This window comes from Ranitomeya imitator, chromosome 2, assembly GCF_032444005.1.
Source record: "Ranitomeya imitator isolate aRanImi1 chromosome 2, aRanImi1.pri, whole genome shotgun sequence".
In the NCBI taxonomy this organism is placed as follows: domain Eukaryota; kingdom Metazoa; phylum Chordata; class Amphibia; order Anura; family Dendrobatidae; genus Ranitomeya; species Ranitomeya imitator.
The window spans coordinates 161,125,956-161,150,183 of record NC_091283.1 but is presented as its reverse complement, the minus strand read 5'-3'; the positions used below and the strand labels follow the sequence as shown (position 1 = coordinate 161,150,183).

Sequence of the window (24,228 nt, the reverse complement as noted above, 5' to 3'; positions counted from 1 at the left end):
GAGAGGAGATTTTAGACTCCCTACCCTTGCTACAAAAAGCAACGGGGTTCCTAGCCGATGCTTCTGCTGAATCGGTTCGAGTAGCCGCGAAAGCTGCCGTTCTCTCTAACTCGTCCAGGAGAGCACTTTGGATAAAATCCTGGGGAGGCGATTTTGTCTCCAAGTCCAAATTATGTAGCATACCCTTTCAGGGTCATAATGTATTTGGACCCGTCCTGGACGATATTTTGGATAAGGCAGCAGATAAAAAAAAATCTCTCCCTGAGCAGAAGATCCCCAAAAAACGCTTTTTTCGTCCCTCCCGTGACCAATCTTCGCAGAGAGGAAAAGGCAAAACGGGAAGGTGGAGTTATCCTAAGGGAGGCAGGGGCAAAAATATCCTGGCCCCTCAGGCCCAGCAAACCCCAGATAAGCAATGACTGTGCTCCGGTCGGGGGTCGACTCTCACGATTTTTCACCGAGTGGCAAACCATCTCCACAAATCAGTGGGTCCTTCGTACCATTCAAGAGGGATTAAAAATAGAATTCGTGAGACCACCCCCACAATGCTTAAAGATAACCTCCCTTCAAAACCCAGATCTCCAAAACTCCTTGTTACAAGATCTACAAAAACTAATGCAATCAAATGTGATTTCTCAGGTGCCGAAGTTAGAGGAAGGACGTGGTCATTATTCACGCCTTTTTCTAATAAACAAGCCGTCGGGGAAAAACAGAATTATCATAAATTTGAAACCCTTAAACGAATCAGTCCGATACAGGAGATTCAAAATGGAGACAGTCAAATCAGTAATCCCCCTCATCGGTCAAAATTGGATGATGGCGACTGTGGACCTGAGGGATGCGTATTACCATGTGCCAATCCATCCAGAGCACAGGAAATTCCTCAGGTTTGCAGTCTCCAAGGGTCACCAAATCAAACATTTTCAGTTCAATGTTCTCCCCTTCGGCATCTCTTCGGCCCCACTGGTTTTCACAAAGATTATGGTGGAAGCGATAATCTTCATCCGTCAACAGGGAATATGCATAGTCCCGTATCTAGACGATCTGCTTATCATGGCTCCATCTGCCTCCCGTCTGGAAACAGACGTATCAAAGTCCCTAGAGATATTACAAACCCTGGGTTGGATCCCAAATCTGGAGAAATCGGAGGTCCATCCCTCCACAAGAAGGAAATTTCTGGGGGTGCTACTGGACTCGGATGTAAGAACATCTTTTCTACCCAAAGATCATCAAATCAACCTTGTCCGCAAGGTAACCAAGTTCAGAGGCCAGCGTGCACCGACCCTCAGAGAATCGATGTCTGTACTAGGGTCCCTGACCGCATGTATACAATCGGTTTCCTGGGCCCAGGCTCTCACACGAACTCTCCAAGCTTATGTTCTCCTACATTCCAGGAGACGACAGACTCCATTGAGTCAGAAGATACTTCTCCCTGGCCATGTGAAATCAGCTCTAAAATGGTGGCTAGATTACCAAAATCTCCAGAGAGGGGTCAGCTGGGACCACCTTCCCCTAAAAACACTCCGCTCAGATGCTAGCAAAAGAGGCTGGTGCTGTGGTAGAGGGTTTCCACTTTCAGGGACAATGGACATCAAACATCAGCAGCAGCTCCTCGAATCTAAGAGAATTGAAAGCTGTGGAGGAGGCCCTAAAGGCATCATCTGCACTGATCAAAAATCATCACGTTCGTATTTACTCGGACAATATGACCACAGTAGCCTATCAATGACACCAGGGGGGGACAAAGTATGCCTCTCTAAAAGAAGTGGCTGCAAGAATATTTTTCTGGGCAGAGAAAAACCTTCTATCGATCACAGCAGTACATCTGAGGGGATTGGACAACACTCAGGCGGATTTCCTCAGCAGGAAAGACGTTCATCCGGGAGAGTGGTCCCTAGACCAAGCAGTGTTTCAGTCCCTAACCGAAAAATGGGGTACTCCAGAGGTGGATTTATTCGCCAACAGGCAAAATACGAAGGTAGAAACATTTTTCTCCCTTCATCACAAGGACAAGGCACAAGGAATGGATGCCTTTTCACACCAGTGGAGATTCAACCTTGCATATGCCTTTCCTCCCATTCCCATGCTGGCGAAAACTCTGCAAAAAATCAGGACAGACGAAGTGACCACAATCTTGATTGCCCCATTGTGGCCCGGGAGGAGTTGGTACGGCGTCCTATTAGATATGGCCCTGGAAGGTTCCTGCCTTCTACCTCAAAAGACCGATCTCCTACACCAGGGTCCCCTACTACATCCGGACCTAAACAGATTGAACTTGGCGGCATGGCTACTGAAGCCACAATCTTAAAAGCTAAAGGACTCTCAGATGACGTAATCCAGACCCTTCAAAAAAGCAGAAAGGTAACCAATGCCATCTACACTAAGGTCTGGAAAAAATTTACGTCCTGGTGCTCCCCTGAAGTTCCAGACCCCTTCAATCCTGATATAGCGAGGATCTTACAATTTTTACAGAAGGGCTTGGATATAGGCCTTACCCCTAGCACACTCAAAGTGCAAGTATCGGCCCTTAGTAGCTTTTTTGACTCAAATTTGGCCAATCACCGCTGGATCAAGCGATTTATGACAGCCGCATCCAGAATTCGTCCTACACTCCGTAATAGGGTACCCTCCTGGGACCTCAATACTGTACTTAATGCACTAACCCAGGATCCATTCGAACCCCTGGATGCTATAACCATAAAAAACTTAACTTTGAAAACAGTCTTTCTAGTCGCAATCACTACGGCTAGACGTATTGGTGAATTACAGGCCCTGTCAATACAGGAACCCTATTTAACGGTCACTGCGGATACCATTGTACTAAAAGTAGACCGGTCCTTTTTAACCAAGGTGGTCTCGAATTTCCACAGAGATCAGGACATTCTACTACCTTCATTTTGCCCAAACCCCTCCAACCCTAAAGAACGGACCTTCCACACCTTGGATGTTCGCAGGGTGGTCTTATTTTACTTACGACAAACTGAAACCTGGCGAATTGATCAAAATTTATTCATTCAGTTCTCGGGACGAAACAAGGGAAAGAAGGCGGCAAAAAACACCATCGCAAACTGGATCAAACAGTCTATTTGCTTGGCTTATTCATCGCAGGGACTGGATCCACCTGCCTCTCTGAAAGCACACTCTACCCGAGCAATGGCAACATCGTGGGCAGTGAGGGGGAATGCCTCATCAGAGCAGATATGCAGAGCCGCCACCTGGCCGTCCATCCATATGTTCACCAGACATTACCGGCTAAATTTCAATAGGGATTTAACGTTTGGCAGACGTGTTCTGCAGGCTGTTGTCCCTCCCTAGAGAAATTAGCTGTTGGTACTACTCTGAAGTGGCTGTCGTGGAAGGTGACTAGAGAAAATAGAATTATTCTTACCGTTAATTCGGTTTCTAGGAACCTTCCACGACAGCACTAATTTCCCTCCCTACCTGGAGGGATATTGGATGATTCCTGCACTTTTGTGGTAACTATACATGCTACTGTGTCCAGGAAAACACTGGCGGTGCAGGAAGGGGAGGGGTATTTATCCTCTTGTGTTCCTGTCCCCTATTAGGGCGGGGAAGACAACCTCTGAAGTGGCTGTCGTGGAAGGTTCCTAGAAACCGAATTAACGGTAAGAATAATTCTATTTTTGATGCCTTCAGTGTGAATTTACAATTTTCATAGTCATGAAAATACAGAAAAATCTTTAAATGGGAAGATGTGTCCAAACTTTTGGTCTGTACTGTACAATTTCCTATCTTACAGAATTGTAATGTATCTGTAAAAATCTGATGCCATACCGATGATCCGTAAGGCATCTGATTTTTTTTTTTCCTCACATCAGTTTTTAGAGTCAAATCATGTTGCAATTTTTTTTTTGTGCTGTATACAGCTGAGAAAAATATGCAGATTTGTATGGTCTCATTGAATAACATTGGTCTGAGTGCAGTTAGAATTTTTATGGAATTGCAGTCATCCGATTTATGTCAGTGTGAACAAGCCCTTAGAGCTAAAAGTGCCCTATTCTGCCAACCAGTGCAGGACCCAGCTGTTGGACACTACCAATCACTTATCCTGTTCATAGGTGATAAAAGGGTGGTCTGATAAAAAGTTCCCTCTATTCATGCGAGGAAGCTAAGTATACCAGGAGTGGCCAATTTATTTTCCCGAGGGGCAACATGAGACTGTGACTGAGAAGGCCGAACCAATAGGCTGAAATATTAATGTAATTACTAGTTTATATTATTTGTATCGCTTAACCCCTTTACCCCCAAGGGTGGTTTGCACGTTATGGACCGGGCCAATTTTTACAATTCTGACCACTGTCCCTTTATGAGGTTATAACTCTGGAACGCTTCAACGGATCCCGGTGATTCTGACATTTTCTAGTGACATATTGTACTTCATGATAGTGGTAAAATTTCTTTGATATTACCTGCGTTTATTTGTGAAAAAAATGGAAATATGGCGAAAATTTTTAAAGTTTCGCAATTTTCCAACTTTGAATTTTTATGCAATTAAATCACAGAGATATGTCACACAAAATACTTAATAAGTAACATTTCCCACATGTCTACTTTACATCAGCACAATTTTGGAACCAAAATTTTTTTTGTTAGGGAGTTATAAGGGTTAAAAATTGACCAGCAATTTCTCATTTTTACAACACCATTTTATTTTAGGGACCACATCTCATTTGAAGTCATTTTGAGGGGTCTATATGATAGAAAATACCCAAGTGTGACACCATTCTAAAAACTGCACCCCTCAAGGTTCTCAAAACCACATTCAAGAAGTTTATTAACCCTTCAGGTGTTTCACAGGAATTTTTGGAATGTTTAAATTAAAAATGAACATTTAACTTTTTTTCACAAAAAATTTACTTCAGCTCCAATTTGTTTTATTTTACCAAGGGTTACAGGAGAAAATGGACCCCAAACCTTGTTGTACAATTTGTCCTGAGTACGTCGATACCCCATAAGTGGAGGTAAACCACTGTTTGGGCGCATGACAGAGCTTGGAAGCGAAGGAGCGCCATTTGACTTTTTAATGCAAAATTGACTGGAATTGAGATGGGACGCCATGTTGCGTTTGGAGAGCCACTGATGTGCCTAAACATTGAAACCCCCGACAAGTGACACCATTTTGGAAAGTAGACCCCCTAAGGAACTTATCTAGAGGTGTGGTGAGCACTTTGACCCACCAAGTGCTTCACAGAAGTTTATAATGCAGAACCGTAAAAATAAAAAATCATTTTTTTTTCACAAATTATCTTTTCGCCCCCAATTTTTTATTTTCCCAATGGTAAGAGAAGAAATTGGAACCAAAAAGTTGTTGTACAATTTGTCCTGAGTACTCTGATACCCCATATGTGGGGGTAAACCACTGTTTGGGCGCATGGGAGAGCTCGGAAGGGAAGGAGCGCCGTTTGACCTTTCAATGCAAAATTGACAGGAATTGAGATGGGACGCCATATTGCGTTTGAAAAGCCACTGATGTGCCTAAACATTGAAACCCCCCACAAGTGACACCATTTTGGAAAGTAGACCCCCTAAGGAACTTATCTAGTTGTATGGTGAGCACTTTGACCCACCAAGAGCTTCACAGAAGTTTATAATGCAGAGCCGTAAAAATAAAACAAATTTTTTCCCACAAAAATTATTTTTTAGTCCCCAGTTTTGTATTTTCCCGAGGGTAACAGGAGAAATTGGACCCCAAAAGTTGTTGTGCAATTTGTCCTGAGTGCGCTGATACCCCATATGTGGGGGTAACCACCGTTTGGGCGCATGGGAGGGCTCGGAAGGGAAGGAGCGCCATTTGGAATACAGATACAGACTTAGATGGAATGGTCTGCAGGCGTCACATTGCGTTTGCAGAACCCCTAATGTACCTAAACAGTAGAAACAGAGCAAAAAAGGGGAGAAGCCAGCGCAGCCTAAGGTTAAGACGCAATACATAAAGTGCAAATGCACATATTAATTTCTAACTGTATATTCAAAATGAGACATTTAGCAAACAATTGATCAATTCTTTGAGCCACCTCGCCTCTTCACGGCAATCTCATATTGGGGCAGTCCTACACTACGTTTTTTATATTCGCTGTGCCATAAAGGCCTCCTAAATGAACTAAAAGCAAGACCACATTAAAGCATGCTGTACCTGGAGCATTACTGAGTCACCCCCATGGCGCCAGAGTAGGCAAGCGAGGATAAAGGTTGCCCAGGTCCAGACAGACATTTCGGATCCAACCTCCACACTGCCCATCCAGAACCACAGATGAAGAGTGAGACAGGCTGAGGCACAGGTGCATAATTAAACAAAGCCTGAGGCAGGGCACGGCTGCTGTTATGGACCTGGTGGTTAGGAGCACCCGGCACGACCTGATAGTTAAACTCACACAGGACAAGCTCTGGGATGTGGGAGCTCTGCTGACCGCAGACCCTAATCCTATCACACACACTAGAAATAGCCGTGGAGCGTTCCTGACTCTCCCTAGACGCCTCTTCACAGCCTAAGAGCTAGCTAGCCCTAGAGATAGAAAATAAAGCCTACCTTGCCTCAGAGAAATTCCCCAAAGGAAAAGGCAGCCCCCCACATATATTGACTGTGAGTAAAGATAAAAGTCACAAACGCAGAAATGAAACAGGTTTCAGCAAAGGGAGGCCAGACTCACTAAACAGACAGAGGATAGGAAAGGTATCTTTGCGGTCAGCACAAAAAACTCCAAAAGACCACGCAGAGTGTGCAAAAAGACCTCCGCACCGACTAACGGTGCGGAGATGCCACTCTGCATCCCAGAGCTTCCAGCTAGCAAGACAAAATCATGATAACCAGCTGGACAAGGAAACAATGAACAAATAATAACTATCAGGAACTTAGCTTCTGCTGGAGAAGACAAGTCACCAGAAAGATCCAAGAGCGAACTGAACCAATGCAGGAACATTGACAGCTGGCATGGAGTAACGATCTGAGTGGAGTTAAATAGAGCAGCCAACCAAAGGATAAACCACGTCACCTGTGTAAGGAACCTCAGAAGCAGCAGCTTCCCTCACAGCCACCAGAGGGAGTCCATGGACAGAACTCGCCGAAGTACCATTCACGACCACAGGAGGGAGTTCGACAACAGAATTCACAACAGGCTGCTGTGTGTGTGTACAGCAGCCTATCAATCACTGAGACACAGAAAGAATGGCGCACATAACCAGGCGCGGCGCATGGCAACAGTGGTGGTCAGCCACTTACCAATAACAGAGCAAAAAAGGGGAGAAGCCAGCGCAGCCTAAGGTTAAGACGCAATACATAAAGTGCAAATGCACATTAAAAGCATGCTGCACCTTTATCCTCTCTTGCCTACCTGCATTAATATGTGCATTTGCACTTTATGTATTGCGTCTTAACCTTAGGCTGCGCTGGCTTCTCCCCTTTTTTGCTCTAAACAGTAGAAACCCCCCACAAGTGACCCCATATTGGAAACTAGACCCCCCCAAGGAACTTATCTAGATGTGTTGTGAGAACTTTGAGCCCCCAAGTGTTTCACTACAGTTTCTAACGCAGAGCCGTGAAAATAAAAAATAAAAATTCCCCCCAAAATTATTTTTTAGCCCCCAGTTTTGTATTTTCTCGAGAGTAACAGGAGAAATTGGACCCCAAAAGTTGTTGTCCAATTTGTCCTGAGTGCGCTGATGCCCCATATGTGGGGGGGGACCACCGTTTGGGCGCATGGGAGGGCTCGGAAGGGAAGGAGCGCCATTTGGAATGCAGACTTAGATGGAATGGTCTACAGGCGTCACATTGCGTTTGCAGAGCCCCTAATGTACCTAAACAGTAGAAACCCCCCACAAGTGACCCCATATTGGAAACTAGACCCTCCCACGAACTTATCTGGAATGTGTTGTGAGAACTTTGAGCCCCCAAGTGTTTCACTACAGTTTATAACGCTGAGCCGTGAAAATGAAAAATCTTTTTTTCCCACAAAAATTATTTTTTAGCCCCCAGTTTTGTATTTTTCCAAGGGTAACAGGAGAAATTGGACCCCAAAAGTTGTTGTCCAATTTGTCCTGAGTATGCTGATACCCCATATGTTGGGGTAAGCTCCTGTTTGGACACATGGGAGAGCTCGGAAGGGAAGGAGCACTTTTACTTTTTCAACGCAGAATTGGCTGGAATTGAGATCGGACGCCATGTCGCGTTTGGAGAGCCCTGATGTGCATAAACAGTGGAAACCCCTCAATTATAACTGAAACCCTAATCCAAACACACCCCTAACCCTAATTCCAACGGTAACCCTAACCACACCGCTAACCCAGACACACCCCTAACCCTAATCCCAACCCTATTCCCAACCGCAAATGTAATCCAAACCCTAAATGTAGCCCCAACCCTAACTGTAGCCTTAACCCTAGCCCTAACCCTAACCCTAACCCTAGCCCTAGCCCTAACCCTAATGGGAAAATGGAAATAAATACATTTTTTTTTTATTTTTTTATTTTTCACTAACTAAGGGGGTGATGAAGGGGGGTTTGATTTACTTTTATAGCGGGTTTTTTAGCGGATTTTTATGATTGGCAGCCGTCACACACTGAAAGACGCTTTTTATTGCAAAAAATATTTTTTGCGTTACCACATTTTGAGAGCTATAATTTTTCCATATTTGAGTCCACAGAGTCATGTGAGGTCTTGTTTTTTGCAGGACGAGTTGACGTTTTTATTGGTAACATTTTCGGGCATGTGACATTTTTTGATCGCTTTTTATTCCAATTTTTGTGAGGCAGAATTACCAAAAACCAGCTATTCATGAATTTCTTTTGGGGGAGGCGTTTATACCGTTCCGCGTTTGGTAAAATTGATAAAGCAGTTTTATTCTTCAGGTCAGTACGATTACAGCGAAACCTCATTTATATCATTTTTTTATGTTTTGGCGCTTTTATACGATAAAAACTATTTTATAGAAAAAATAATTATTTTTGCATCGCTTTATTCTGAGGACTATAACTTTTTTATTTTTTTGCTGATGTTGCTGTATCGCGGCTCGTTTTTTGCGGGACAAGATGACGCTTTCAGCGGTACCATGGTTATTTATATCCGTCTTTTTGATCGCGTGTTATACCACTTTTTGTTCGGCGGTATGATAATAAAGCGTTGTTTTTTGTCTCGTTTTTTTTTTTTCTTACGGTGTTTACTGAAGGGGTTAACTAGTGGGACAGTTTTATAGGTCGGGTCGTTACGGACGTGGCGATACTAAATATGTGTACTTTTATTGTTTTTTTTTATTTAAAGAATTGTATTTATGGGAATAATATATATATTTTTTTTTTTACACACTTGTAAAAAAATTTTTAAACTTTTTTACTTTGTCCCAGGGGGGGGACAGTACAGATCGGTGAGCTGCCAGTTTGCACAGCACTCTGCACCTCCCTGCAGGACCCGGATCCACGGCCATCTTGGATCCGGGACTTGCTGCAGGAAGGAAGGTAGGAGACCCCCGGAGCAACGCGATCACATCGCGTTGCTGCGGGGGTCTCAGGGAAGCCCGCAGGGAGCCCCCTCCCTGCGCGATGCTTCCCTATATCGCCGGCACATCGCGATCACATCGCCGCCCGGCCGGAAGTGGTAGTTAAATGCCGCTGTCTGCGTTTGACAGCGGCATTTAACTAGTTAATAGGTGCGGGCAGATCGCGATTCTGCCCGCGCCTATTACGGGCACATGTCAGCTGTTCAAAACAGCTGACATGTCCCGGCTTTGATGCGGGCTCACCGCGGAGCCCTGCATCAAAGCAGGGGATCTGACCTCGGACGTACTATCCCGTCCGAGGTCAGAAAGGGGTTAAATGCATACTTATGCATCCCATCATTTACAATGCATTCCGTAATTTTTGTGAATGTTACGTTTTTTTCCGTGAAAAAAATGCGTTAAGAAATGCAGCATGTTGATTTTGTGGATTTTTTTTTGCGGATTTCCCACTATATTACATGGGGAACCTCCGAAAAAAACGAAAAAAAAAAAAAAAAAAGCGAGAAAAAAACGCATGCGGATTTCTTGCAGAAAATGTCAGGTTTTGTTCAGAAAATTTCTTCAAGGAATCCTGACGTGTGCACATAGACTTACTTGTAGCAGCGCCTAAGCACCATATAATTTACTGCTTTTTATAAAATAAATAATTTGCTCCTGTTGTTCAGCCATTGTACAATCAGCTTCCCCACACACAGTACAATGCCACCACATCCCTCCTACACACATTGAATGGTAAGTGGCCACGTAAGGCCAGGATACACAGGCACTGCTTGGACCTAATAAATTAGTTACATAAGTGATTATCGTGTCTTTATTTACCGGTACTTTTTGCTTTTTTATTTAAATGCTGCTGCAGACAGCAAAGAAATTGTCAGCAAGATCTGAACGATTTAGTTAGGGTCCTATTATTACCCCCCTTCTCCGCACGGCCCCTCATCCCTCCCCCTTCTCTGCACAGCCCCTCATCATCCCTTCCCCTTCTCTGCACAGCCCCTCATCATCCCTCCCCCTTCTCTGCACAGCCCCCTCATCATCCCTCCCCCTTCTCTGCACAGCCCCTCATCATCCCTCCCCCTTCTCTGCAAGGCCCCTCATCATCCCTCCCCCTTCTCTGCAAGGCCCCTCATCATCCCTTCCCCTTCTCTGCACGGCCCCTCATCATCCCTTCCCTTCTCTGCGCGGCCCCTCATCATCCCTTCCCCTTCTCTGCACGGCCCCTCATCATCCCTTCCCCTTCTCTGCACGGCCCCTCATCATCCCTTCCCCTTCTCTGCACGGCCCCTCATCATCCCTTCCCCTTCTCTGCACGGCCCCTCATCATCCCTTCCCCTACTCTGCACAGCCCCTCATCGTATACTCTCCTTCTCTGCACAGGCTCTCATCATGCCTCCTTCTCTACACAGCCCCTCATCATCCTCCCCTCCTCTGCACAGCTCCACATCATCCCTCCTTCTCTACACAGCCCCTCATCATCCCTCCTCCTCTGCACAGCTCATCATTCCCCCCTCCTTATCTGCACAGCTCCTCATCATCCCTCCTCCTCTGCACAGCCCCTCTTCACCCCCACCCCCTTTTCACAGCATAGCCCCTCAAAATCACCCCCTTTTTCTCAGCATGACCTCTTATCAACACCCCCCTCCCTTTCTCACCTTGGCCCCTCATCATCACCATGGAACCCCACTTTAGTAACATCAACCCTTTTCCTGTGAAAGCCCCAATAAACAGCCCCACACAGGTAGCAGCGACCATTTTCCTATGTAACCCTCCAACCCCATATAGTAATATCGTCCATGTTTCTTTGCCCCAAAAATACATCCTCAGACCACTCACACTAGTCCTATGTCCTCACTTTCAGCCTGCCGGGGCTCCACGGTGAAACCCCATAGGCTCTAGTCACACTGCTCCACTTTGATGGCCAGTTTTGTGTAGCTGCTTTTAAGTGTATTCACGCCAAGGCTCCTCGCTCTATTTTATTGTAATTTTTTTTATTTTTGTCATTAACCCCTTTCTGCCAATGGACGTACTATTCCGTCCATTTGGGGTGGGCCCTACTTCACAAGGACGGAATAGTACGTCCAGAGCGATCAGCCGCGCTCACGGGGGGGAGCGCGGCCGGGTGTCAGCTGACTATTGCAGCTGACATCCGGCACTATGTGCCAGGAGCGGTCACGGACCGCCCCGGCACACTGCGATCAAACATGATTGCAGTGTTCCGGCGGTATAGGGAAGTATCGCGCAGGGAGGGGGTTCCCTGCGTGCTTCCCTGAGACCCTCAGAGCAACCCAATGTGATCGCGTTGCTCCGAGGGTCTCTTACCTCCTCCTCCCTGCAGGCCCGGATCCAAAATGGCCACGGGGCTGCATCCGGGTCCTGCAGGGAGGTGGCTTACCAGCGCCTGCTCAGAGCAAGCGCTGGTAAGCCTCCCTGCTGTGCCTGTGTGATCGCTGATCTGACACAGTGCACAGCAAAGTGTCAGATCAACGATCTGTCGAAACAAAGTGATGCCACACACGCCCCCCCCGGGGCAAAGTAAAAAAATAAATAAAAAATTACACGTGTGGAAAAAAAATTATAAATAAAATCCTAAATAAATAATAAAAATATATATATTGTTCCAATAGATACATTCTTTATCTAAATAAAAATAAATAAATAAAAGTACACATATTTAGTATCGCCGCGTCCGTAACTACCCGACCTATAAAACTGTCCCACTAGTTAACCCCTTCAGTGAACACCGTAAAAAAACAAAACAAAGCAAAAAACACTTTATCATACTGCTGAACAAAAAGTGGAATAACACGCGATCAAAAAGACAGATATAAATAACCATAGTACCGCTGAAAACGTCATCTTGTCCCGCAAAAAACGAGCCACCATACAGCATCATCAGCGAAAAAATAAAAAAGTTATAGTCCTCAAAATAAAGCGATGGAAAAATAATTTTTTTCTATAAAATAGTTTTTATCGTATAAACGCGCCAAAACATAAAAAAATGATATAAATGAGGTATCGCTGTAATTGTACTGACCCGAAGAATAAAACTGCTTTATCCATTTTACCAAATGCAGTATGGTATATACCCCACCCCTCCTCCCCCCAAATAAAGAAATTCATGAATAGCTGATTTTTGGTAATTCTGCATCACAAAAATAGGAATAAAAAGCGATCAAAAAATGTCACGTGCCCGAAAATGTTACCAATAACCACGTCAACTCGTCCCGCAAAAACCAAGACCTCACATGTCTCTGTGGACTGAAATATGGAAAAATGATAGCTCTCAAAATGTGGTAACGCAAAAAATATTTTTTGCAATAAAAAGCGTCTTTTAGTGTGACAGCTGCCAATCATAAACATCTGCTACAAAACCTGCTATAAAAGTAAATCAAACCCCCCTTCATAACCCCCTTAGTTAGGGAAAAATAAAAAAATGTATTTATTTCCATTTTCCCATTAGGGTTGGGGCTAAAGCTAGGGTTAGGATTACATTTACGGTTGGGAATAGGGTTGGGATTAGGGTTAGGGGTGTGTCAGGGTTAGAGGTGTGGTTAGGGTTACTGTTGGGATTAGGGTTAGGGGTGTGTTTGGATTAGGGTTTCAGTTATAATTGAGGGGTTTCCACTGTTTAGGCACATCAGGGCTCTCCAAACGCGACATGGCGTCCGATCTCAATTCCAGCCAATTCTGCGTTGAAAAAGTAAAACAGTGCTCCTTCACTTCCGAGCTCTCCCGTGCGCCCAAACAGGGGTTTACCCCAACATATGGAGTATCAGCGTACTCAGGACAAATTGGACAACTTTTGGGGATCAATTTCAACTGTTACCCTTGCAAAAATACAAAACTGGGGGCTAAAACATACTTTTTGTGGAAAGATTTTAAACTGTAGTGAAACACTTGGGGGTTCAAAGTTCTCACCACACATCTAGATAAGTTCCTTAGGGGGTCTACTTTGCAAAATGGTGTCACTTGTGGGGGGTTTCAATGTTTAGGCACATCAGTGGCTCTCCAAACGCAACATGGCGTCCCATCTCAATTCCTGTCAATTTTGCATTGAAAAGTCAAATGGCGCTCCTTCCCTTCCGAGCTCTGCCGTGCGCCCAAACAGTGGTTTACCCCCACATGTGGGGTATCAGCGTACTCAGGACAAATTGTACAACTTTTGGGGTCCTGTTACCCTTGGTAAAATAAAACAAATAGGAGCTGAAGTAAATTTTTTGTGAAAAAAAGTTAAATGTTCATTTTTATTTAAGTATTCCAAAAATTCCTGTGAAACACCTGAAGGGTTAATAAACTTCTTGAATGTGGTTTTGAGCACCGTGAGGGGTGCAGTTTTTAGAATGATGTCACACTTTCTATCATATAGACCCCTCAAAATGACTTCAAATGAGATGTGGTCCCTAAAAAAAAATAAATAAAAAAAAATAGTGTTGTAAAAATGAGAAATTGCTGGTTAACTTCTAACCCTTAGGGTATGTGCTCACGTAGAATGGTCCGCTGCGGATTTACATGTGCAGTTTTCTATTGGAGCTGATGTAAAACCGCTGCAGATTCCGCACAAAGAAGTGACATGCTGCATAAAATAAAACGCTGCGTTTCTGCGCGTTTTTTTCCGCAGCATGTGCACAGCGTTTTTGGTCTCCCATAGGTTTACATTGTACTGTAAACTCATGGGAAACTGCTGCGGAAACACTGCTGATCCGCAGCAAAATCCGCAGTGTGCACATACCTTTATAACTCCCTAAAAAAAAAAAAAATTTGGTTCCAAAATTGGGCTGATGTAAAGTAGACATGTGGGAAATGTTACGTATTTTGTGAGACATCTCTCTGATTTAATGGTATAAAAATTCAAAGTTGGAAAATTGCAAAATTTTCACAATTTTTGGCCAAATTTGTGTTTTTCACAAACAAACGCAGGTAATATCAAAGAAATGTTACCACTATCATGAAGTACAATATGTCACGAGAAAACAATGTCAGAATCATCAGGATCCGTTGAAGCGTTCCAGAGTTATAACCTCATAAAGGGACAGTAGGCCAATTTTTACAATTCTGACCAGTCATTAACGTGCAAACCACCCTTTGGGGTAAAGGGGTTAAACCTGAGTGTAAAAAAACAAACAAAAAAAAAACAGAAAAAAGAAATTGCCGAATAGAAACTAACTTCGGCATGGTTCTGCACGGTGCATCTCGTCACACGGCCCGCCCTCCGCACAACGCCGCCTCCGGCTGCGAAGCGTGCCTCTCTGATGAAATCATTACGTAAAAACTCCTCCGGTTTTGCCTGGTGAGGTGACTGAGAGGTAGTAACTGAGCCGGCAACATGTCTTCTGATTGGCTGTTCTGGGAGCAGCTCAACGTGTTGTGATTGGCTGTTCTGGGAGCCGCTCAACCTTTCTGTAATGCTGATTGGTCGCTGTTCATGAGAGGCTTTCGCGCGAACTGGTTTGACACAGTCCCAGCTGCAGGATTCACTGCTATGAAGATGGAGATCGCCGCGGTTCTGCTGCTCGGGATCCTGGCGGCCGGGGCATCAGGTACATGTGATGTGGCCTCGCATTGTTTCCGACTTGTCTCCTCAGTGATGGCCCTTGCTGGGAGTTATAGTTCTTGTCCTTTGAGACTGCACGAACTTTGTCACTTCTTTTTGGCTTTCTGGGACTCGCAGTGCTACATCCACTGAGCTCCGCATTGGCTAACTTGAACTCGTGGGAAGACTTATCTCCAGCAGGGCTTCCTGAGACCTGTAGTTCTGTGTATGTATGTGCTGTATAACTTTGAGAGTTGTAGTTCCACAACCTCCAGAGATCTGATGTGTTTGGAATCCATGGCCATTACTGGTGTGTGGCAGTCACTATGGCTGTATGACTGAATGATTACGCCCTTATTTCCCTACAAGGTGCATATACTGTACTGGTGTCCACTACGCACCGCGGCTCATCCCTCCTGGTCACCATATTACCACTGGGGGTCAGTGACATACGCCGCCATGACTACTGCTGGGCTTGTGGTAATGATTACGCCCTTATTTCCCTACAAGGTGCATATACTGTACTGGTGTCCACTGTGCACCACGGCTCATCTCTCCTGGTCACCATATTACCACTGGGGGTCAGTGACAGATGCCGCCATGACTACTGCTGGGCTTGTAATGATTACGCCCTTATTTCCCTACAAGGTGCATATACTGTACTGGTGTCTACTGTGCACCGCGGCTCATCTCTCCTGGTCACCATATTACCACTGGGGGTCAGTGACATACGCCGCCATGACTACTGCTGGGCTTGTGGTAATGATTACGCCCTTATTTCCCTACAAGGTGCATATACTGTACTGGTGTCCACTGTGCACCGCGGCTCATCTCTCCTGGTCACCATATTACTACTGGGGGTCAGTGACATATGCCGCCATGACTACTGCTGGGCTTGTGGTAATGATTACGCCCTTATTTCCCTACAAGGTGCATATACTGTACTGGTGTCCACTGTGCACCACGGCTCATCTCTCCTGGTCACCATATTACTACTGGGGTCAGTGACATACGCCGCCATGACTACTGCTGGGCTTGTGGTAATGATTACGCCCTTATTTCCCTACAAGGTGCATATACTGTACTGGTGTCCACTGTGCACCACGGCTCATCTCTCCTGGTCACCATATTACCACTGGGGGTCAGTGACATACGCCGCCATGACTACTGCTGGGCTTGTAATGATTACTTCCTTATTTCCCTACAAGGTGCATATACTGTACTGGTGTCTACTGCGCACCGCGGCTCATCTCTCCTGGTCACCATATTACTACTGGGGTCAGTGACATACGCCGCCATGACTACTGCTGGGCTTGTGGTAATGATTACGCCCTTATTTCCCTACAAGGTGCATATACTGTACTGGTGTCCACTGTGCACCACGGCTCATCTCTCCTGGTCACCATATTACCACTGGGGGTCAGTGACATACGCCGCCATGACTACTGCTGGGCTTGTAATGATTACTTCCTTATTTCCCTACAAGGTGCATATACTGTACTGGTGTCTACTGCGCACCGCGGCTCATCTCTCCTGGTCACCATATTACTACTGGGGTCAGTGACATACGCCGCCATGACTACTGCTGGGCTTGTGGTAATGATTACGCCCTTATTTCCCTACAAGGTGCATATACTGTACTGGTGTCCACTGTGCACCGCGGCTCATCTCTCCTGGTCACCATATTACCACTGGGGGTCAGTGACATACGCCGCCATGACTATTGCTGGGCTTGTGGTAATGATTACGCCCTTATTTCCCTACAAGGTGCATATACTGTACTGGTGTCCACTGTGCACCGCGGCTCATCTCTCTTGGTCACCATATTACTACTGGGGTCAGTGACATACGCCGCCATGACTACTGCTGGGCTTGTGGTAATGATTACGCCCTTATTTCCCTACAAGGTGCATATACTGTACTGGTGTCCACTACGCACCGCGGCTCATCTCTCCTGGTCACCATATTACTACTGGGGTCAGTGACAGATGCCGCCATGACTACTGCTGGGCTTGTGGTAATGATTACGCCCTTATTTCCCTACAAGGTGCATATACTGTACTGGTGTCCACTACGCACCGCGGCTCATCTCTCCTGGTCACCATATTACTACTGGGGTCAGTGACAGATGCCGCCATGACTACTGCTGGGCTTGTGGTAATGATTACTCCCTTATTTCCCTACAAGGTGCATATACTGTACTGGTGTCCACTGTGCACCGCGGCTCATCTCTCTTGGTCACCATATTACTACTGGGGTCAGTGACATACGCCGCCATGACTACTGCTGGGCTTGTGGTAATGATTACGCCCTTATTTCCCTACAAGGTGCATATACTGTACTGGTGTCCACTGCGCACCGCGGCTCATCTCTCCTGGTCACCATATTACCACTGGGGGTCAGTGACATACGCCGCCATGACTACTGCTGGGCTTGTGGTAATGATTACGCCCTTATTTCCCTACAAGGTGCATATACTGTACTGGTGTCCACTACGCACCGCGGCTCATCTCTCCTGGTCACCATATTACTACTGGGGTCAGTGACATACGCCGCCATGACTACTGCTGGGCTTGTGGTAATGATTACGCCCTTATTTCCCTACAAGGTGCATATACTGTACTGGTGTCCACTGTGCACCACGGCTCATCTCTCCTGGTCACCATATTACCACTGGGGGTCAGTGACATACGCCGCCATGACTACTGCTGGGCTTGTAATGATTACTTCCTTATTTCCCTACAAGGTGCATATACTGTACTGGTGTCTACTGCGCACCGCGGCTCATCTCTCCTGGTCACCATATTACCACTGGGGGTCAGTGACATACGCCGCCATGACTATTGCTGGGCTTGTGGTAATGATTACGCCCTTATTTCCCTACAAGGTGCATATACTGTACTGGTGTCCACTGTGCACCGCGGCTCATCTCTCTTGGTCACCATATTACTACTGGGGTCAGTGACATACGCCGCCATGACTACTGCTGGGCTTGTGGTAATGATTACGCCCTTATTTCCCTACAAGGTGCATATACTGTACTGGTGTCCACTACGCACCGCGGCTCATCTCTCCTGGTCACCATATTACTACTGGGGTCAGTGACAGATGCCGCCATGACTACTGCTGGGCTTGTGGTAATGATTACGCCCTTATTTCCCTACAAGGTGCATATACTGTACTGGTGTCCACTACGCACCGCGGCTCATCTCTCCTGGTCACCATATTACTACTGGGGTCAGTGACAGATGCCGCCATGACTACTGCTGGGCTTGTGGTAATGATTACTCCCTTATTTCCCTACAAGGTGCATATACTGTACTGGTGTCCACTACGCACCGCGGCTCATCTCTCTTGGTCACCATATTACTACTGGGGTCAGTGACATACGCCGCCATGACTACTGCTGGGCTTGTGGTAATGATTACTCCCTTATTTCCCTACAAGGTGCATATACTGTACTGGTGTCCACTACGCACCGCGGCTCATCTCTCCTGGTCACCATATTACTACTGGGGTCAGTGACAGATGCCGCCATGACTACTGCTGGGCTTGTGGTAATGATTACGCCCTTATTTCCCTACAAGGTGCATATACTGTACTGGTGTCCACTGTGCACCGCGGCTCATCTCTCTTGGTCACCATATTACTACTGGGGTCAGTGACATACGCCGCCATGACTACTGCTGGGCTTGTGGTAATGATTACGCCCTTATTTCCCTACAAGGTGCATATACTGTACTGGTGTCCACTGCGCACCGCGGCTCATCTCTCCTGGTCACCATATTACCACTGGGGGTCAGTGACATACGCCGCCATGACTACTGCTGGGCTTGTGGTAATGATTACGCCCTTATTTCCCTACAAGGTGCATATACTGTACTGGTGTCCACTACGCACCGCGGCTCATCTCTCCTGGTCACCATATTACTACTGGGGTCAGTGACAGATGCCGCCATGACTACTGCTGGGCTTGTGGTAATGATTACGCCCTTATTTCCCTACAAGGTGCATATACTGTACTGGTGTCCACTACGCACCGCGGCTCATCTCTCCTGGTCACCATATTACTACTGGGGTCAGTGACATACGCCGCCATGACTACTGCTGGGCTTGTGGTAATGATTACGCCCTTATTTCCCTACAAGGTGCATATACTGTACTGGTGTCCACTGTGCACCACGGCTCATCTCTCCTGGTCACCATATTACCACTGGGGGTCAGTGACATACGCCGCCATGACTACTGCTGGGCTTGTAATGATTACTTCCTTATTTCCCTACAAGGTGCATATACTGTACTGGTGTCTACTGCGCACCGCGGCTCATCTCTCCTGGTCACCATATTACCACTGGGGGTCAGTGACATACGCCGCCATGACTATTGCTGGGCTTGTGGTAATGATTACGCCCTTATTTCCCTACAAGGTGCATATACTGTACTGGTGTCCACTGTGCACCGCGGCTCATCTCTCTTGGTCACCATATTACTACTGGGGTCAGTGACATACGCCGCCATGACTACTGCTGGGCTTGTGGTAATGATTACGCCCTTATTTCCCTACAAGGTGCATATACTGTACTGGTGTCCACTACGCACCGCGGCTCATCTCTCCTGGTCACCATATTACTACTGGGGTCAGTGACAGATGCCGCCATGACTACTGCTGGGCTTGTGGTAATGATTACGCCCTTATTTCCCTACAAGGTGCATATACTGTACTGGTGTCCACTACGCACCGCGGCTCATCTCTCCTGGTCACCATATTACTACTGGGGTCAGTGACAGATGCCGCCATGACTACTGCTGGGCTTGTGGTAATGATTACTCCCTTATTTCCCTACAAGGTGCATATACTGTACTGGTGTCCACTGTGCACCGCGGCTCATCTCTCTTGGTCACCATATTACTACTGGGGTCAGTGACATACGCCGCCATGACTACTGCTGGGCTTGTGGTAATGATTACGCCCTTATTTCCCTACAAGGTGCATATACTGTACTGGTGTCCACTGCGCACCGCGGCTCATCTCTCCTGGTCACCATATTACCACTGGGGGTCAGTGACATACGCCGCCATGACTACTGCTGGGCTTGTGGTAATGATTACGCCCTTATTTCCCTACAAGGTGCATATACTGTACTGGTGTCCACTACGCACCGCGGCTCATCTCTCCTGGTCACCATATTACTACTGGGGTCAGTGACAGATGCCGCCATGACTACTGCTGGGCTTGTGGTAATGATTACGCCCTTATTTCCCTACAAGGTGCATATACTGTACTGGTGTCCACTACGCACCGCGGCTCATCTCTCCTGGTCACCATATTACTACTGGGGTCAGTGACATACGCCGCCATGACTACTGCTGGGCTTGTGGTAATGATTACGCCCTTATTTCCCTACAAGGTGCATATACTGTACTGGTGTCCACTGTGCACCACGGCTCATCTCTCCTGGTCACCATATTACTACTGGGGGTCAGTGACATACGCCGCCATGACTACTGCTGGGCTTGTGGTAATGATTACGCCCTTATTTCCCTACAAGGTGCATATACTGTACTGGTGTCCACTGTGCACCACGGCTCATCTCTCCTGGTCACCATATTACTACTGGGGTCAGTGACATACGCCGCCATGACTACTGCTGGGCTTGTAATGATTACTTCCTTATTTCCCTACAAGGTGCATATACTGTACTGGTGTCTACTGCGCACCGCGGCTCATCTCTCCTGGTCACCATATTACCACTGGGGGTCAGTGACATACGCCGCCATGACTATTGCTGGGCTTGTGGTAATGATTACGCCCTTATTTCCCTACAAGGTGCATATACTGTACTGGTGTCCACTGTGCACCGCGGCTCATCTCTCCTGGTCACCATATTACCACTGGGGGTCAGTGACATACGCCGCCATGACTATTGCTGGGCTTGTGGTAATGATTACGCCCTTATTTCCCTACAAGGTGCATATACTGTACTGGTGTCCACTGTGCACCGCGGCTCATCTCTCTTGGTCACCATATTACTACTGGGGTCAGTGACATACGCCGCCATGACTACTGCTGGGCTTGTGGTAATGATTACGCCCTTATTTCCCTACAAGGTGCATATACTGTACTGGTGTCCACTACGCACCGCGGCTCATCTCTCCTGGTCACCATATTACTACTGGGGTCAGTGACAGATGCCGCCATGACTACTGCTGGGCTTGTGGTAATGATTACGCCCTTATTTCCCTACAAGGTGCATATACTGTACTGGTGTCCACTACGCACCGCGGCTCATCTCTCCTGGTCACCATATTACTACTGGGGTCAGTGACAGATGCCGCCATGACTACTGCTGGGCTTGTGGTAATGATTACTCCCTTATTTCCCTACAAGGTGCATATACTGTACTGGTGTCCACTACGCACCGCGGCTCATCTCTCCTGGTCACCATATTACTACTGGGGTCAGTGACAGATGCCGCCATGACTACTGCTGGGCTTGTGGTAATGATTACGCCCTTATTTCCCTACAAGGTGCATATACTGTACTGGTGTCCACTACGCACCGCGGCTCATCTCTCCTGGTCACCATATTACTACTGGGGTCAGTGACAGATGCCGCCATGACTACTGCTGGGCTTGTGGTAATGATTACTCCCTTATTTCCCTACAAGGTGCATATACTGTACTGGTGTCCACTACGCACCGCGGCTCATCTCTCTTGGTCACCATATTACTACTGGGGTCAGTGACATACGCCGCCATGACTACTGCTGGGCTTGTGGTAATGATTACTCCCTTATTTCCCTACAAGGTGCATATACTGTACTGGTGTCCACTACGCACCGCGGCTCATCTCTCCTGGTCACCATATTACTACTGGGGTCAGTGACAGATGCCGCCATGACTACTGCTGGGCTTGTGGTAATGATTACGCCCTTATTTCCCTACAAGGTGCATATACTGTACTGGTGTCCACTGTGCACCGCGGCTCATCTCTCTTGGTCACCATATTACTACTGGGGTCAGTGACAGATGCCGCCATGACTACTGCTGGGCTTGTGGTAATGATTACGCCCTTATTTCCCTACAAGGTGCATATACTGTACTGGTGTCCACTGCGCACCGCGGCTCATCTCTCCTGGTCACCATATTACCACTGGGGGTCAGTGACATACGCCGCCATGACTACTGCTGGGCTTGTGGTAATGATTACGCCCTTATTTCCCTACAAGGTGCATATACTGTACTGGTGTCCACTGCGCACCGCGGCTCATCTCTCCTGGTCACCATATTACCACTGGGGGTCAGTGACATACGCCGCCATGACTACTGCTGGGTTTGTGGTAATGATTACGCCCTTAATTCCCTACACGGTGCATATACTGTGCTGGTGTCCACTACGCACCGCGGCTCATCTCCTGGTCACCATATTACCACTGGGGGTCAGTGACAGATGCCGCCATGACTACTGCTGGGCTTGTGGTAATGATTACGCCCTTATTTCCCTACAAGGTGCATATACTGTACTGGTGTCTACTGCGCACCGCGGCTCATCTCCTGGTCACCATATTACCACTGGGGGTCAGTGACAGATGCCGCCATGACTACTGCTGGGCTTGTGGTAATGATTACGCCCTTAATTCCCTACACGGTGCATATACTGTACTGGTGTCCACTACGCACCGCGGCTCATCTCTCCTGGTCACCATATTACCACTGGGGGTCAGTGACATACGCCGCCATGACTACTGCTGGGTTTGTGGTAATGATTACTTCCTTATTTCCCTACAAGGTGCATATACTGTACTGGTGTCCACTGCGCACCGCGGCTCATCTCTCCTGGTCACCATATTACCACTGGGGGTCAGTGACAGATGCCGCCATGACTACTGCTGGGCTTGTGGTAATGATTACGCCCTTTTCTCCTTCGCCTCATTGGGGGACACAGACCGTGGGTGTATGCTGCTGCCACTAGGAGGCTGACACTAAGTCTAAGTTCACATTTGCGTTGTGCGCCGCAGCGTCGTCGCCGCAACGCACAACGCAAACAAAAACGCAGCAAAACGCATGCACATGCGGCCCCATGCGGCGCCAATGTTAAAGATAGGGCCGCACGACGCATGCGTTTTTTAAAAGGTCGGCGCCGCACAAAAAATCCAACATGTTGCGTTTGCCGCGCCCAGACAGGTGCGCCCTAACGCCGCATGCGGCGTAAAACGCAACACAACGCATGCACATGCGGCCCCATGCGGCGCCAATGTTAAAGATAGGGCCGCACGATGCATGCGTTTTGTTGCGGCGGCGACGCTGCGGCGCAAACCGCAAATGTGAACGTACCCTAAGTGATACAAAAAAAGTTAGCTCCTCCCCTGCAGTATACATCCTCCTGCTGGCTCCCAGCTAACCAGTTCTTGCTTAGTGTCTGTAGGAGGCACATGGGTCTGTTTTAGACCCCAACGTTTTTATTTTATTGTTTACTTTTCTGTAAATTTTTATTTTTTAATTAACGGAGTGAAGGGGGCGACGGTTCCTTTCAAGGTTCCGATCTCCCCCGAACCATCAACAGGCGAGCACGGCGAGTATACCTCCCCGTACCCTCTCCTGCGACGTGGGAAGCCATGCCTGAGCTCACTTCAGGGGCGACGGTACCTTTCATGGTCCCGATCTCCCCACACCAGCAGCAGGCGACCACATGGAGTGTCGCCTCCATGTATCCTCTCCTGGAGCCAGGCCTAATGCCGGACAACTGGCCCTGTCCACCCGGACTGAACTCCGTGGCTGTACAGAGGCCCCTCTCCATGGCGTCCGAGCAGCCCCCACTGTCCCACCACTGTGAAAGCGGATGGCACAAGGAGGCGGACGGTTCCTCTCCACCTCCTAACAAACGGATGATGGATTGAGGCTTATCCCTGCACAGAACAGCGCTGAAACCCACATCCTGGTCTTAAAGGCATATGGCCAGTATTCCCAGTCTTAAAGGCTCATGACCAGTATTCCCTCGTCTTAAAAGTGCATGACCAGTATTCCCTGGTCTTAAAGGTGCACGACCAGTATTCTTTGGTCTTAAAGGTGCACGACCAGTGTTCTCTGGTCTTAAAGGTGCATGACCAGTATTCTCTGGTCTTAAAGGTGCATGACCAGTATTCTCTGGTCTTAAAGGCGAATGACCAGTATTCCCTGGTCTTAAAGGCGCATGAC

General features: G+C 47.2%; 1 protein-coding gene across 2 annotated transcripts in view; it reads left to right on the top strand.

The window, feature by feature from the left end:
* Positions 1-24,228, top strand: part of LOC138662269 (uncharacterized) — a 102,815-nt gene that overhangs the window by 24,673 nt on the left and 53,914 nt on the right. The window contains exon 1 of one of the 2 annotated variants that reach the window (XM_069747674.1): positions 14,972-15,040. The exons of the other annotated variant lie outside the window; for it this stretch is intronic. Within the exon in view, the coding sequence (XP_069603775.1) occupies positions 14,983-15,040 (58 nt within the window). The 5' untranslated portion in view covers positions 14,972-14,982. Of the gene's footprint in view, positions 1-14,971; positions 15,041-24,228 lie in introns of those variants that run through there. 2 annotated transcript variants of the gene reach the window in all.